Here is a 12797-nt window from a genome sequence, read left to right as displayed (position 1 = left end):
TTGTCGTCTTGAGATGTACCGACACTTATAGATGTAGAAGACTATTAAAATTCACCAGTTTCTTGGTTTGACCAATGGCTTGTTATATGCCACCTCTGCACAAATTCAAATGCCTTTCTCATAATGATGAACTGCTATAACGACCTTTAAAACTAGGGCAAAGACTCTTAAATTTATCATCTCAAAATCCTAACTAGTGTTTGCTCACTTTGCTCCCCTCTTACTCTCTTCTTTTCTCTTTATTTTTACTCCTAATTCTAAAGAAATTTAGCTTCTTTTCATTCTTCCTTTTGATCTGATCTGGTCCGGTCAAACCGATGTCTACAAGATATCATGCACCCATTATGGTTATGTAAAACTTAAATAAATAAAAGGCGAAAAATTTATCCGACATGAATACAAGGTAGAAGCACTAAAATAAATAAAATGATTGCTTAATATTAATCATAGGTTTTATCATCTGCTTGCCCTTTAGAACTAATTTGTTGACAAGGTGTTACTTTGGGGGCAGAAATGCCATGAGATCAAGTTCTAGATGACAAAAAAAAAGTTTACATAGCAGGCAGCTTTATTATAATTTCCTTATCCTCATTATTAAATCTATTGTTAGAGTTGGAATTTGTAAGCAGATTAATAGAATTAATAGACTTGGAGGTATTTGTTCCTATGAGATAAAGCACAGATATTTTTGTCGTTGTCCCTGAGTACAAACTTTTTTATCATTATTAGTCCGGTCCGGAATTCTAATAGCGGAAAGAAGTTTAATGAAAATAAATCCACCAAGCACCAGTGCAAGTAAGGAAATCCCTCTCTTTTTGGCATATCGTTGGATTAAAGATGGTAAGATCCATACATCTATGGACTACACATAAGAGTTCTTGCTAGAAGAATGGAATATGATGCTTCACGAGAATAGATGAATCCATATTCAACATCAACAAAAATCAACCATAAAAAAACATCTAATCAATGTAATTTGAACAAGAGCTTTCGAAATATGCGTTTCAATCCGAATTTTTGATTGTTGTATTGATTTTCAAGTTGAAACAAGCAAGCAGATTTCATACACATGCAGTTTCTTATGTGCAGTCCTCCTAAGAGACTTACAGCTTACTAATAATTTTTTGATAGGTCAACATTCCCAAGACACGTAACACCTTCTGTAAGGGCGTCAAGTGCAGAAAGCACACTCCTCATAAGGTCACTCAATACAAGGCTGGTAAGGCTTCTTTGTTTGCTCAAGGTAAAAGACGTTATGACCGTAAGCAATCCGGTTATGGTGGTCAAACCAAGCCCGTTTTCCACAAGAAAGCCAAGACTACCAAGAAGGTTGTCCTTCGTCTTGAATGTACCGGTAAGTATCAATTGATTTGATTATTGGAATTGAAAGCTCATTTATTTTTGCAGCTTGTAAGTACAAGATGCAAATTGCTCTCAAGAGATGTAAGCACTTTGAATTGGGTGGTGACAAGAAGACTAAGGGTGCTGCTCTTGTTTTCTAAATTACAACAATAAAATGAACATTATTTTATGCTTTACTTCTTTGTGTGAATCGATCCTACCTAGGTTTTTATGTGTAGAAATTCTTATTTGACTATACGATTATTATGGAAATCTAAAAATATTATTTGTGAGATCTATTTTGTTTGTAATATCCCAAAAATTGTAAAAAAAAAAAAATTGGCGTTTTCATATAGCTTCAGAGAAAGTCTGTATTAGTGTTGATGAATACTAGGTTCCTGTAGTTGTATGAGTTACTTCGTATAAATCATACAAACGTTTACTAATGTAAATACCAATATCAAGGAATCTATAAGAGGGTTCATCAACAATAAGTATTCATAAAGGATAAGCCTCTTTTTTTGTGATGTATTGCTTCCTGATTTGAATCAATATTTGTTCATTTTACATTACAATAAAATAAAACTGCGGGTGAGTGCAATTACAATAAAATGCAGAAAAATAACTGTAAATATGTAGCATTTGCGAGAGCTCTCTGCAATATTTGAAAGAACACATCTGCAGCTTCTCTTTCTTTGAGTCAAGTAAAACAATTACCATCTTTTCTTTGAACAACCTGCATGGAAAAATGACAAAACCAGTTCATAGGATAGATAGTATGTATCTCTCTTCACCAATAATAATTTATTTATATTATTTCAAAAGACATCCCCAGCATCACAATAATAATAAATGAAGACAGAGTCTAGACTTATCAATTGTGTTGTTATGATTGAATTAAATTTTGTTTCTATAATTTCTAACAAAAGAATTTCCCACGCCTCCAATACCAAAAGCAGGACCGATTCGACCAATTCTAGCTAGTGCACTCTTAAAATATTCTTTTCTAAGTAAAATACCTCTCATACTTGTTGTTGCTAGAGGTCTATTGTATATATCCAATGCATACAGATGAACAGGTGTACTGATAAATTGAGCAGCAGCAGGGCAAGCAAGTTGTGAAACAACACTGGCAGTTTTTGGATTAGAAATAATCGAATTGTTCTGTAACCGTTCAGCAACATAGGATGGTGCATTGAAGCTAGCAGCAATTGTTAAAGCATCTCTTGCAGCGAATAAAAAGTAACTTAATTTAGGAAGTGCCTTGTTAGTGGATGACACGCCAAACATTTTTGCAAAGACTCTATCTTTGTATATACACAACAGCATGTTCACTGCTGAAGTACTCATGAATTTATACATGGCGCTTTGTGATGGATCAACTGAATATTGTTCACAAGTCGTCTCTATAATATTGGCAGTCGTATAAGTTGAAAAATAAAGACCGAGAACAAGACGAAACTGGGCAGAAGTAACGAAGTTTAGTGGTTGTGAAATGAAGCTTTTGAATCCATATCTTAATCCTTCTTTTAATGGTCTTTTTCCATTTAGATTTTCTATGATTGATCTGTACAGAAACAAAGATAAGAACCATGAACGTATACACATCATGTCTACCTATCAACTATAGCAATAAAGGGAGCAACCATAGCAGAAGATGAAGCAGCGGCGAATAAATCAATACCATAAAGCTTTATTAACTTTTCTTTTGAGTGTAGTAATGGATTATCAGTAGCTGATATGCTTATTTCAGACATGAATTTTGTGAGAAAAAAAAAAGGGGGGAAAGGAGAAAAATGAGGGACAAGAAAAAAAGAATTGAAACACAGTGTCATTGGAGTCTAACACTTATCTGTACATAGAGAAGGGTGCTTGTAGATGATAAAGTAAAGTCTTGTATGTTTTATGTAGGTTTAATAGAGAACAGTATTCTATTGCTACAAAGAAATTTCATGATAGTTTGAGCGAAAGCGGATTTGACAAGTACAATTGCTTTATAGAAAAGTTAAATGCTGAATTACAATACTAAAACTGTAATCATTCTTTCCCCTCTCCTCCTTTTTGCTTTTATTCCTTTACCAAATGTAGCCCTCAATCGGTTGATTGAATGCTTGCTTACTTCAAATGGCATCAATAACCGGGTACTGCTATCTTTCAAAGAGTAAAATGATATTTATAATATCTAATTATATGTGCGTGTGAATATCATTTCATTTTCCGATACTCTTGTTTAAATTACTATATTTGCTTTAAATACTGATTTAACGTTTTAAAAGAGATTAGTTGAGATGACAAAGATGAATATTAAACAAGACGATTAGTTTTATTAATGCCTTTAACGAATTTTTTTTTGATACAATTGTAAGGGATGCATTAATACAATCCATTGGAAAGTACAAAGATGAGAATTCAAAGTATCATGAATACAATAGCTAATTAGATGAGGTAAAGTATCAGATTCTTTGTTTACCAAACACGAAAAAGATCATTTTGAACATCAAATCAAATATTCAAGGCTTTTTCACAGGCAATTTATTATACATAATCCATAATTAAATTTTAATCAAATAAATAAAAAAAAGAATTGATCTACTATCATTATATTATGATACTCATTAAATGATTCATACTATCTTATTATTTGATATCTAACTCATAAAGTGTATGTGTCTCATCAAAAAGAAAAACGAAAAAAAAAAAAATGTCTGGAATCAAAATTTAATCTCCTTTTAATATGTAAGCAATCATTTTATACATAAGTTAATCACAACTCCTGCTTTTTCTTTTAACAAGGAACAATATTATATAGTTTACATAATTGAGTTCAATTCTAATCTAATTTCCTTATCACCTTTATCGAGTAGCAATGTCATTGTACAAAAAAAAAGCAATGTTTTTGTTCCTCTGGAAACCTTAGTTTGAAATAAAATTATGACTAACCGAGTTCGGCTCTATTTGATTGGCACATATAAACCCCTTTGAATTTATTGAATCGCCATTTAAACCTGTTTTTTTTTTTTTTTTCTTGTTATTCACAAGAGTAGATGAGATAAAAATAAATCATAGTCTTTACATGGCTTATTTACTTTTTAAAACTATTTTAATACAGAAACAACAGATGCTCTAAATGGATGAACCAAACAAACTAACGCAGTCCCTGCTTGTTTATTGTTAGATCTACACTGTAATAGAAGAATATCCCCTTTTATAAGAAAATCAAGAATCAGTAGAATATAACTTTATTATTAAGACGCGTATTATTATTACTACTAATAGTTACATCTAACCTATTTAATCCATCTGCCCGTGTGCATAAAGATAACACATTCAAGAAGGAGAACTGGGAAAGATTATTTACAAAGCGGGCAAAAATAGTTAATAAATCGATTGGTGGTAAACGATCACCAATTACCAATAATATAACTAATTCATATGATTCATACTCCATTAGGAAACTTTGATTAAACTTTTTTGTTCATTCCCCTATCCAGTCTGAGATTTAATTACTATCTACTTGATCTCACCTATAAAATCCCATTTACTTGTTCCTTTTTTCTCAATAAATTTTTTTTTCTTTTCTTTTTTTTTTTTTTTTACAAGTCAATTTTTATTATTATACTTCAATTATAGAGACTTCAAAAGAAAGAAAAAAATAGAAGAAAAAAGAACAAAAAAATTGGCTTTTCAATATAAACAATGACTGAAAAGATAGAAACACAAGAGGCACAAAAAAATGTCAACATTTCAGGTGATCTTACCACCTTGACTGTTGAAGAGCTTTATGATAAAGAAAAGTTCGATTTATCTACTATGGAACCTGGAGATGTATTTCAATTATTACAGTACGTATATCCTCAACCAATTGATATTCCCCTATATTCCCCTCTCTTTCCCCTTTCTTTTTCTATATTTTCCCCTATATTTTAAACTCCTTATTTTATACAAAAAGATTTTTGTTAACAATATCATTAGAACTTCTTCTGATGGTTTAACTTCTGATGAAGCTGCTCGTCGTATTGAAAAATTTGGTCGTAATAAGCTTGAAACAAGAGAAGTCAATCCAATTCTTCAATTCTTGGGATTCATGTGGAATCCTCTTTCTTGGGTAATGGAGGCTGCTGCTATTGTTTCCATTGCTCTTTCTAACGGTGGTGGCAAACCACCAGATTACCCTGATTTCATTGGTATCGTCCTTCTTTTATTAGCAAATGCTACCATTGGTTTCATGGAAGAACGTCAAGCTGGTAATGCTGTCAAGGCCCTCATGGCTGCCTTGGCTCCTGAATGTAAAGTCAAACGTAATGGTGAATGGAAAACTTTGGAAGCTGCTGAATTAGTTCCTGGTGATATCATCAGTATCAAACTTGGTGATGTTGTTCCTGCTGATGGTCGTCTTATTGCTGTAAGTTGACTGACTTTATAGAATTCATTTTCTAACATGTTCATTAGGCCCACGGTCAAGTTTCTATTGACCAAGCTGCTCTTACCGGTGAGTCTTTACCTGTTGGTAAGGAAGCTGGTGATGAAGTTTTCTCTGGTTCTACCGTTAAACAAGGTGAAGCTGAAGCCATCGTTATCGGCACAGGTACCAACACTTTCTTTGGTCGTGCTGCTAAGCTTGTTGGTGACGCCAATGATGATGTTGGTCACTTGCAAACCATTTTGGCCAAGATTGGTAACTTTTGTCTTGTCACTATTACCCTCTTTATTGTTCTCGAAATCCTTGTTATGTACCCTAGATTCCATTATGCTTACAGAACTGGTATCGACAATATCCTTGTCTTGCTCATCGGTGGTATCCCCATTGCCATGCCTACCGTTCTTTCCGTTACACTTGCCATCGGTGCCAAACAACTAGCTGAACACAAAGCCATTGTTACTCGTATCACTGCTATTGAAGAGATGGCAGCTGTAACCATCTTGTGTTCCGACAAGACCGGTACCCTTACGTTGAACAAGTTAATTGTTGATAAGCCCACTATTAAGCAATACGCCGATGCTAACGGTGATGAAATCATTCTTTTATCTGCTTATGCTTCTCGTACTGAAAAACCAGGATGCTATCGATTTCTGTATCGTCAACTCTTTACCTGATCCTAAATTAGCTCGTGATGGTATTGAAGAATTAGAATTCAAGCCATTTAATCCTGTTGTCAAGCGTACTGAAATTACTTACAAGCGTCTTTCTGATGGAAAAGTTCTTCGTGTTACCAAGGGTATGTCCCACACCATCTTGGATCTCTGTACTCGTGATAAAACTGAAGAACAAATCAAGGCTTTGAACGATGATGTCGATGAATTTGCTCGTCGTGGTCTCCGTGCTCTTGCTGTTGCTGTTGATGAAGTTCCCTCTGGTGAAGTTGAAGGCGAAGGTTTAGGTTTCCGCTTGATCGGTCTCTTGCCCATCTACGATCCTCCTCGTTCTGATACTAAAGAAACCATCGATCGCGCTATCGCTCTTGGTGTCTCTGTCAAGATGATTACAGGTGATCAATTGGCTATTGGTAAAGAAACCGGTCGTCGTCTTGGTATGGGTGATAACATGTTCTTGTCCAAGACTCTTAAGGAAGGTCCTCCTGCTGGTTCTGGTTACTCTGATGTTGACGAAATGGTCCTGCACTGTGATGGTTTCGCTGGTGTTTATCCTGAACACAAGTATGAAATTGTCGAGCGTCTTCAAGCCATGGGACACATGACTGCCATGACTGGTGATGGTGTCAACGATGCTCCTGCTCTCTCCAAGGCTAATGTCGGTATCGCTGTCGCTGATGCCACAGATGCTGCTCGTTCCGCTGCCGATATTGTCTTGACTGAGCCTGGTCTTTCTGTGATTATTGAAGCCATCATTGGTTCTCGTCAAATTTTCCAACGTATGCGTAACTACTCCATCTATACCTGTTCAGTTACCATTCGTGTTGTTGTCGGTTTTGCCATTCTCGTCTTTGCCTTCCAATACAATTTCCCTCCTTTCATGGTCTTGATTCTTGCCATCCTTAACGATGGTACCATCATGACTATCTCTACTGATCGTGTCAAACCCTCTCCTTACCCCGACGCCTGGAACTTGCGTGAAATTTTCTCATACGCTATTGTCTATGGTCTTTACTTGACCGCCTCTACCGTCGCTTTCTTTGCTGTGATCTACAAGACCACCTTCTTTGAAACTCACTTTAGTCTTCCCCACAATGTGAATGCTGAAGGTGTAAAGGATGTGAACGATGGTGTGTACCACTCTGTGATCTACTTGCAAGTCTCTACCATCTCTCAAGCCTTGATTTTCATCACCCGTTCTCGTGGTTTCTTCTTTACCGAACGTCCCTCTATCATGTTGATGTGTGCCTTCATTGTCGCTCAATTAGTTGCTACCTTCATTGCTGTCTATGCCAATTGGGGTTTCACCGAACTTAAGGGTTGTGGTTGGAACTGGGCCGGTATTGCCTGGATCTGGAACATCATCTGGTTCTTGCCTATGGATTTGATCAAGTTTGCCATGCGTTTCTTCTTTGAACCCAAGAATGATTTGAAGAGCAACAAGACTCCTATGGTTGGTCAAAGTCGTCGTGCCTCTGCTCTCTCTGGCACCTCTTCTGCTCGTTACTATGCTAACCGTACTCGTTCTCTCAAGTCTCTCGAACGTCCTCAAAACTTTGGAAAGAAGCTTTTAGGTATGAATAAGAAGATGAGCATGGATGCCAAAGAAATGCGTCGTTTCTCTTCTGTTCAAACCAATCATGCTGCTCAAGTTTTGAACAGCAATTCATAAACAAAAAGAATCACCTACACACTTGTACACATATTTACACATACATCCCTCTCACCGTTTACACATATACACCTTTTACTTTTTTTTTTCTTTAAAAAAAAGTTTTTAATTTGTTATATATGTTTATTATTTTCTTCATATAGAGTTTTTTTCTTTTTTATTAAAAAAAAATAAAAAGAAAATTTATAAAGCAACAATTAATTTTTTTTTTTATTGATTTATAATAGATCGAAGAATAGCACATCTTCTTTCCAACATATTTAAAAAACTTTGCATCTCTTTAGTTGACATGCTGTTTAATGATTTTTTAAACTCATCATCATCCATAAAAGACCTTTGCTCAAACATGATAATCATATTAAGTACGTCATCATATAACACGGCTGTATTGTTCTTCTGCTTATGCATGTATTTTTGACACATCTCCAACGGCCTATGAGTGTTGTATTGTTTATAATACAATCCACACGCATTACAGAACGAGTGCAGTCGATCTGGTGTCCGTCGCCATAATGGTGTCTTGGTGATATGACAATTGAAGCATTTCGTATGATTCTTATTGTTTGTCCTTTTTCTTTTTAATTGAACACGTCCTGCTTTTGTACCAAGATTTGGAGAATATGTGTCAAGAAGAAAATTAGGTGAATTGAGCAAGCACATGTCAAAGGCAGAATAAAACAGATTGGCTTGAATATCTTGATTGAACGTGAGATTTCCAGTGGTTACTTCATAACTGCTTTGTTTATTCATTTTTTAATATGCGATAGGACATGATAAAAATGAAAAGAAACAAAAGAAAAGAATTCTTCAGATAAATCACTTTTGAGTAGGCGTAAATTTTGACATTCTGCTCTTTTTTTTTTTTTTTTTTTTTTTTTTTTTTTTTTCATTGTGCCATTTACGAAAACAGTAATGTTTATGGTATTCCAAAAAAAAAAAAGTTAAAGAGAATTGAAGGACAATATACTGCGAGTTATAAAGAAATGTTTAGGTAAAATCGCTTTCTAAAGTAAACTAATAAAAACGAATTCATTTTCTATTTGGTTTATTGACCAAAACTATTGTTTATCTCAACACAATTGTACAAACTTATCAGATGATGAAGAGAGAAAAGGTTGTTCTCGATCCTAGTATTTAAGTTTGTGCTGCCGTCTTTTGGTTTAATTTAAAGCTTTTTTTTTCTGCGATACATGCTTTATGTGCTACATGCTGAGGAGTACATGTTTCATATAGTTACTCTCTGAATGCGCATGAAATGAATCATTACACACTGTGTTTCTTTGTTTCTTGTGCTATCAAGATTGATTTTGATAAGAGTTCCTAGAAACGTTATGAAACCAAAACATTAAATTTAGTTTAATCTTTTTATGGATAGTTTAATATCGTGTACTTTTCACGTTTCTATTATAAAATAATCAAACATAGAATACATTAACATTGTGGTTATCACCACTTTTATTATAGAAGACTAGCACATGCTTATTTTTGAGTAGATGAAACAAGGTTATCGGTTTTGAGGTGAAAATAAGGTTCTTAAAATTCAAATTTGTTTATTTACTTTAAATTATAAGCTTCCCGTAGTCATACAAATATGTTTTTGGGGTTGAGTGAATAAACTTTATTATTTGTTTAGAATGCTATCGCTCTTAAGAAAGAGATTTGTACTGAAAACATGTGTATTCAGGAAATCTTTATTTTTGTACAGAATACAGTTGTGCATTTTATTTAGATATTATATTCCTCATCTACTTTTATTTTGATAGAAATTTACAAATTGTTGAGAACAGTACAATACTTTTATTTTTTTAAACAAGTTATTATATGTACAAATTAAAGTTGATAAAAAATTTAGCTTTTGATGTTGTTGAAAGGCAACTTTTGTTTGATTGATCTCATTCATTTTTAATAAAACTTGTAACAGCATGTTTTTAATTTAGGTTATGTATAATTTAAAATGCTTCATGAGTAACTCAATAAAAATGAGCTACGATTCTACAGAATTAGTCCCTGTTAACAGTGAATAACAGATCTTGTGATGCAAAATCAAATACAAATTAGAAGATGAAAATTATTTTGAATACAGTAACTTGAACTATGAAAATTGCATTGAGATTATTTATAAAAAATAATTCAAGATTTTTATGAAGTATTCACTACTTAATTCGTAGTAATATATTTGTTTTTTGTGATAATGGTTATGATTTAAAGGTGAGAGAAGACATTGTATAAAGATATTAAACCAAAAAGTACAATTGTCTCAAAGCTGTCGGATCCAATGTTCAAAGGCTTGAATAAAGTCGCTATAACATTGTAAAGTTAATTATAACAATGTTGTGGTAATCAATTCTAGTGGATGTTTGTAGTATGAAATGAATTGGTTTTAGAATAGAATTGATGGAAGGTTAAAGGCTTGAATAGAGTTTAATTTCAAAAGTAATTGTAAGTTTGAATACAAGCTTACTTATAATGAGTGACCACCAGATCTTATTTAAAGTAGATCGGTTTTGATATAAGGATAATAATAGCTTCATAGGAGCTTTAAAAGTGATACAATGAAAACAAGTGCCTTCAAAGGACTTGTTTTTGATGTTTGTAAAATAATAGAAAAATAAAATAGATTCGCTTTGAATGATATTTATTCGAAAATAATCTAAAGTATATCAAAAGTAAGTTTGTTAAAAGTGGAGTGTTTTTATAGTTTTTATGAATTTTGTAGCATACTTTAAATTTAAAGCATGTTGTTACTTTGTGATGCCTTGTAGATTTATGGAGTAAATAATGGTAAATTTTGCTTGCAAATTTTGATCTTAAGGTCAAGAGTGTCTTTTAAGCTGTTGTTTTATATAGAATTTAAGCGGGTGCTTGATATAAGTATTGACCACCAGATCTTATATATAAGATCAGTACGATATTTCTTGTTAAAATAATATAAAAGAAAAGTAAAATAAGAGATTAGGAACTTTTTACAAGTAAGTTAGCCAGCTTGTTGAGTGAAGTATATGAAAATATAAAAAAATTAACTGATTTTTCTTCTTTGACTGAATTGTTGATATGCATATAATACTTCTTTTTTTTCTTTTTTGATTTTTTTTCATTTTTCGACTTCTTTCGTTTTCTAGCCTCTTTCACTTTTGCTTCGTGTGACCTCTTTACTCGCCACTATTGTCACATTATCATTTGCTTCGTCACATCAGAATTTAGATATTGTAATTTTAACGTTTTTCTCGTTATGGCCTTAAGAGTTTAGAAGTAAATTTGACTTTTCTTTAGGGTGTAAAAGAATTTGAGATCAAAAATTTGTGTTTAAATGGGTAAATTTGGTTTGTCTGTAGTAAGTGACCACCAGATCTTGTATTGTAGATCAAACAGTAAAAAGTAATAAAGAGTTTTCTTGATAAGAGAATATAAAAGTGATACGATGAAGATAATTTGACTTCAAAGGACTCGACTTGCCTGGATTTTAAGGTATGATCAAAGAGTTTTATAAAAAGAACTCGGATGTTTATTTGGATAAAAAGATACTTTTTTAAAATGAAGTTTAGTAAAGTTCAGTAAAGTTATAAGAGAGGATATTATATGATTATTATTGTTTTGTGCTTTCCATTTCTGATTTTTTTTTTTTTGTTTATCTTCAGGGACTGAGTCCCTTCTTCCGCAAAAGTTACACCAACTGCGTCACAATATCAATAAAAATCATCTAATTCCCTAGTAATCTAAAGACTTATTTTCATACTGTGAGATTCAATAGGCTTTCTGATTTTGGTAGGCTTGATATAAGTTATTGAGATAAAGTTTTAGTAGTTGAATAAAGTATTGGATAAAGTAAGTTCCAAATAGAGTAGATAATTCGAGTTATAAGTTCGCTTGTGTAGAGTGACCACCAGATCTTGTTAAGTAGATCAGACTGATTTGAATAAAAGTAAAAGTAATAGGTAAAAGATAAAATAAAAAGGAGATCACAATGAAGTATACGATTCAAGGGATTATTGATTCTTCCTGTTTATAAAATAAAAAGTATTTGTTTCAAAGGAAATTTATTTGGATAAGGTAAGTTAATAATAATAATAACGATGCTTGGTAAATTGTTGATATTTATATGTTTTTGGTTTTCTTTTTCCTTTGAATTGTGAATTTTGTTGAATTTTTCAATTTCATTGAGTTATCAAAAAAATTGAGAGTATGAACTTCGTTCAGGTCCGAACTTTCTTTGACAAGTAGTACAGTTTGACTAAAAGGATCTATATTTTCGTCACAATACCTTAAAAGTAGAGTACACGAACAAGCACGACAATCATCATTTGCTTCGTCAAAACGAAGAAAAAATGAAGGGAGTGGGATTCGAACCCACGCCTCCGAAGAGAACACGACCTTAACGTGTCGCCTTAGACCAACTCGGCCATCCCTCCACTTTCTTTCGTCTGTATGACCGCTACAATAAGCTTTTTTATCCCGGGTAAACATTCACCCATATTGAAGCAGGTTCATTAATCCGTAGCAAACCTATACGCATCCGTCATTAGCAAAGTGAATCCATCTACAAACGTTACGACGATTCCTTCTGATAACAAAAATACCAAAATTTTCACGGTCAAAACTACCATTTCGAAATCCCGAGATCTCGAAATTACAAGACAGCCTCTGATCAGCTCATGCGAAGCACATTGCCTAAATCTGTGCCCATCAGTATCCCTAG

General features: G+C 33.3%; 3 protein-coding genes and 1 non-coding gene across 4 annotated transcripts; 2 read left to right on the top strand and 2 right to left on the bottom strand.

Moving 5' to 3' along the window:
- Positions 1–837: 837 nt before the first annotated feature.
- RO3G_08796 (60S ribosomal protein eL42) lies at positions 838–1502 on the top strand (the record flags this gene model as incomplete). The annotated part of the gene is made up of 3 exons (XM_067663386.1): positions 838–840; positions 1132–1354; positions 1408–1502. The coding sequence occupies 3 exons, from the start codon at positions 838–840 to the stop codon at positions 1500–1502; spliced, it is 321 nt and encodes a 106-aa protein (XP_067519487.1).
- Positions 1503–2238: 736 nt separating this feature from the next.
- RO3G_08795 (uncharacterized protein) lies at positions 2239–3098 on the bottom strand (the record flags this gene model as incomplete). Its single annotated transcript, XM_067663385.1, has 2 exons — positions 2239–2908; positions 2959–3098. The coding sequence occupies 2 exons, from the start codon at positions 3096–3098 to the stop codon at positions 2239–2241; spliced, it is 810 nt and encodes a 269-aa protein (XP_067519486.1).
- Positions 3099–7666: 4568 nt separating this feature from the next.
- RO3G_08794 (uncharacterized protein) lies at positions 7667–8104 on the top strand (the record flags this gene model as incomplete). Its single annotated transcript, XM_067663384.1, has 1 exon — positions 7667–8104. One exon carries the CDS (start codon positions 7667–7669, stop codon positions 8102–8104), a length of 438 nt encoding a protein of 145 aa, XP_067519485.1.
- Positions 8105–12427: 4323 nt separating this feature from the next.
- RO3G_19093 lies at positions 12428–12510 on the bottom strand. The gene has a single exon. It is a non-coding gene; the product is annotated as a tRNA-Leu (tRNA).
- Between the last annotated feature and the right edge of the window lie 287 nt (positions 12511–12797).

Source organism: Rhizopus delemar, genomic scaffold, assembly GCF_000149305.1.
Source record: "Rhizopus delemar RA 99-880 supercont3.6 genomic scaffold, whole genome shotgun sequence".
Taxonomy (NCBI): Eukaryota; Fungi; Mucoromycota; class Mucoromycetes; order Mucorales; family Rhizopodaceae; genus Rhizopus; species Rhizopus delemar.
The sequence above is the reverse complement of the archived record's forward strand: the minus strand, read 5'-3'. Positions and strand labels throughout refer to the sequence as shown.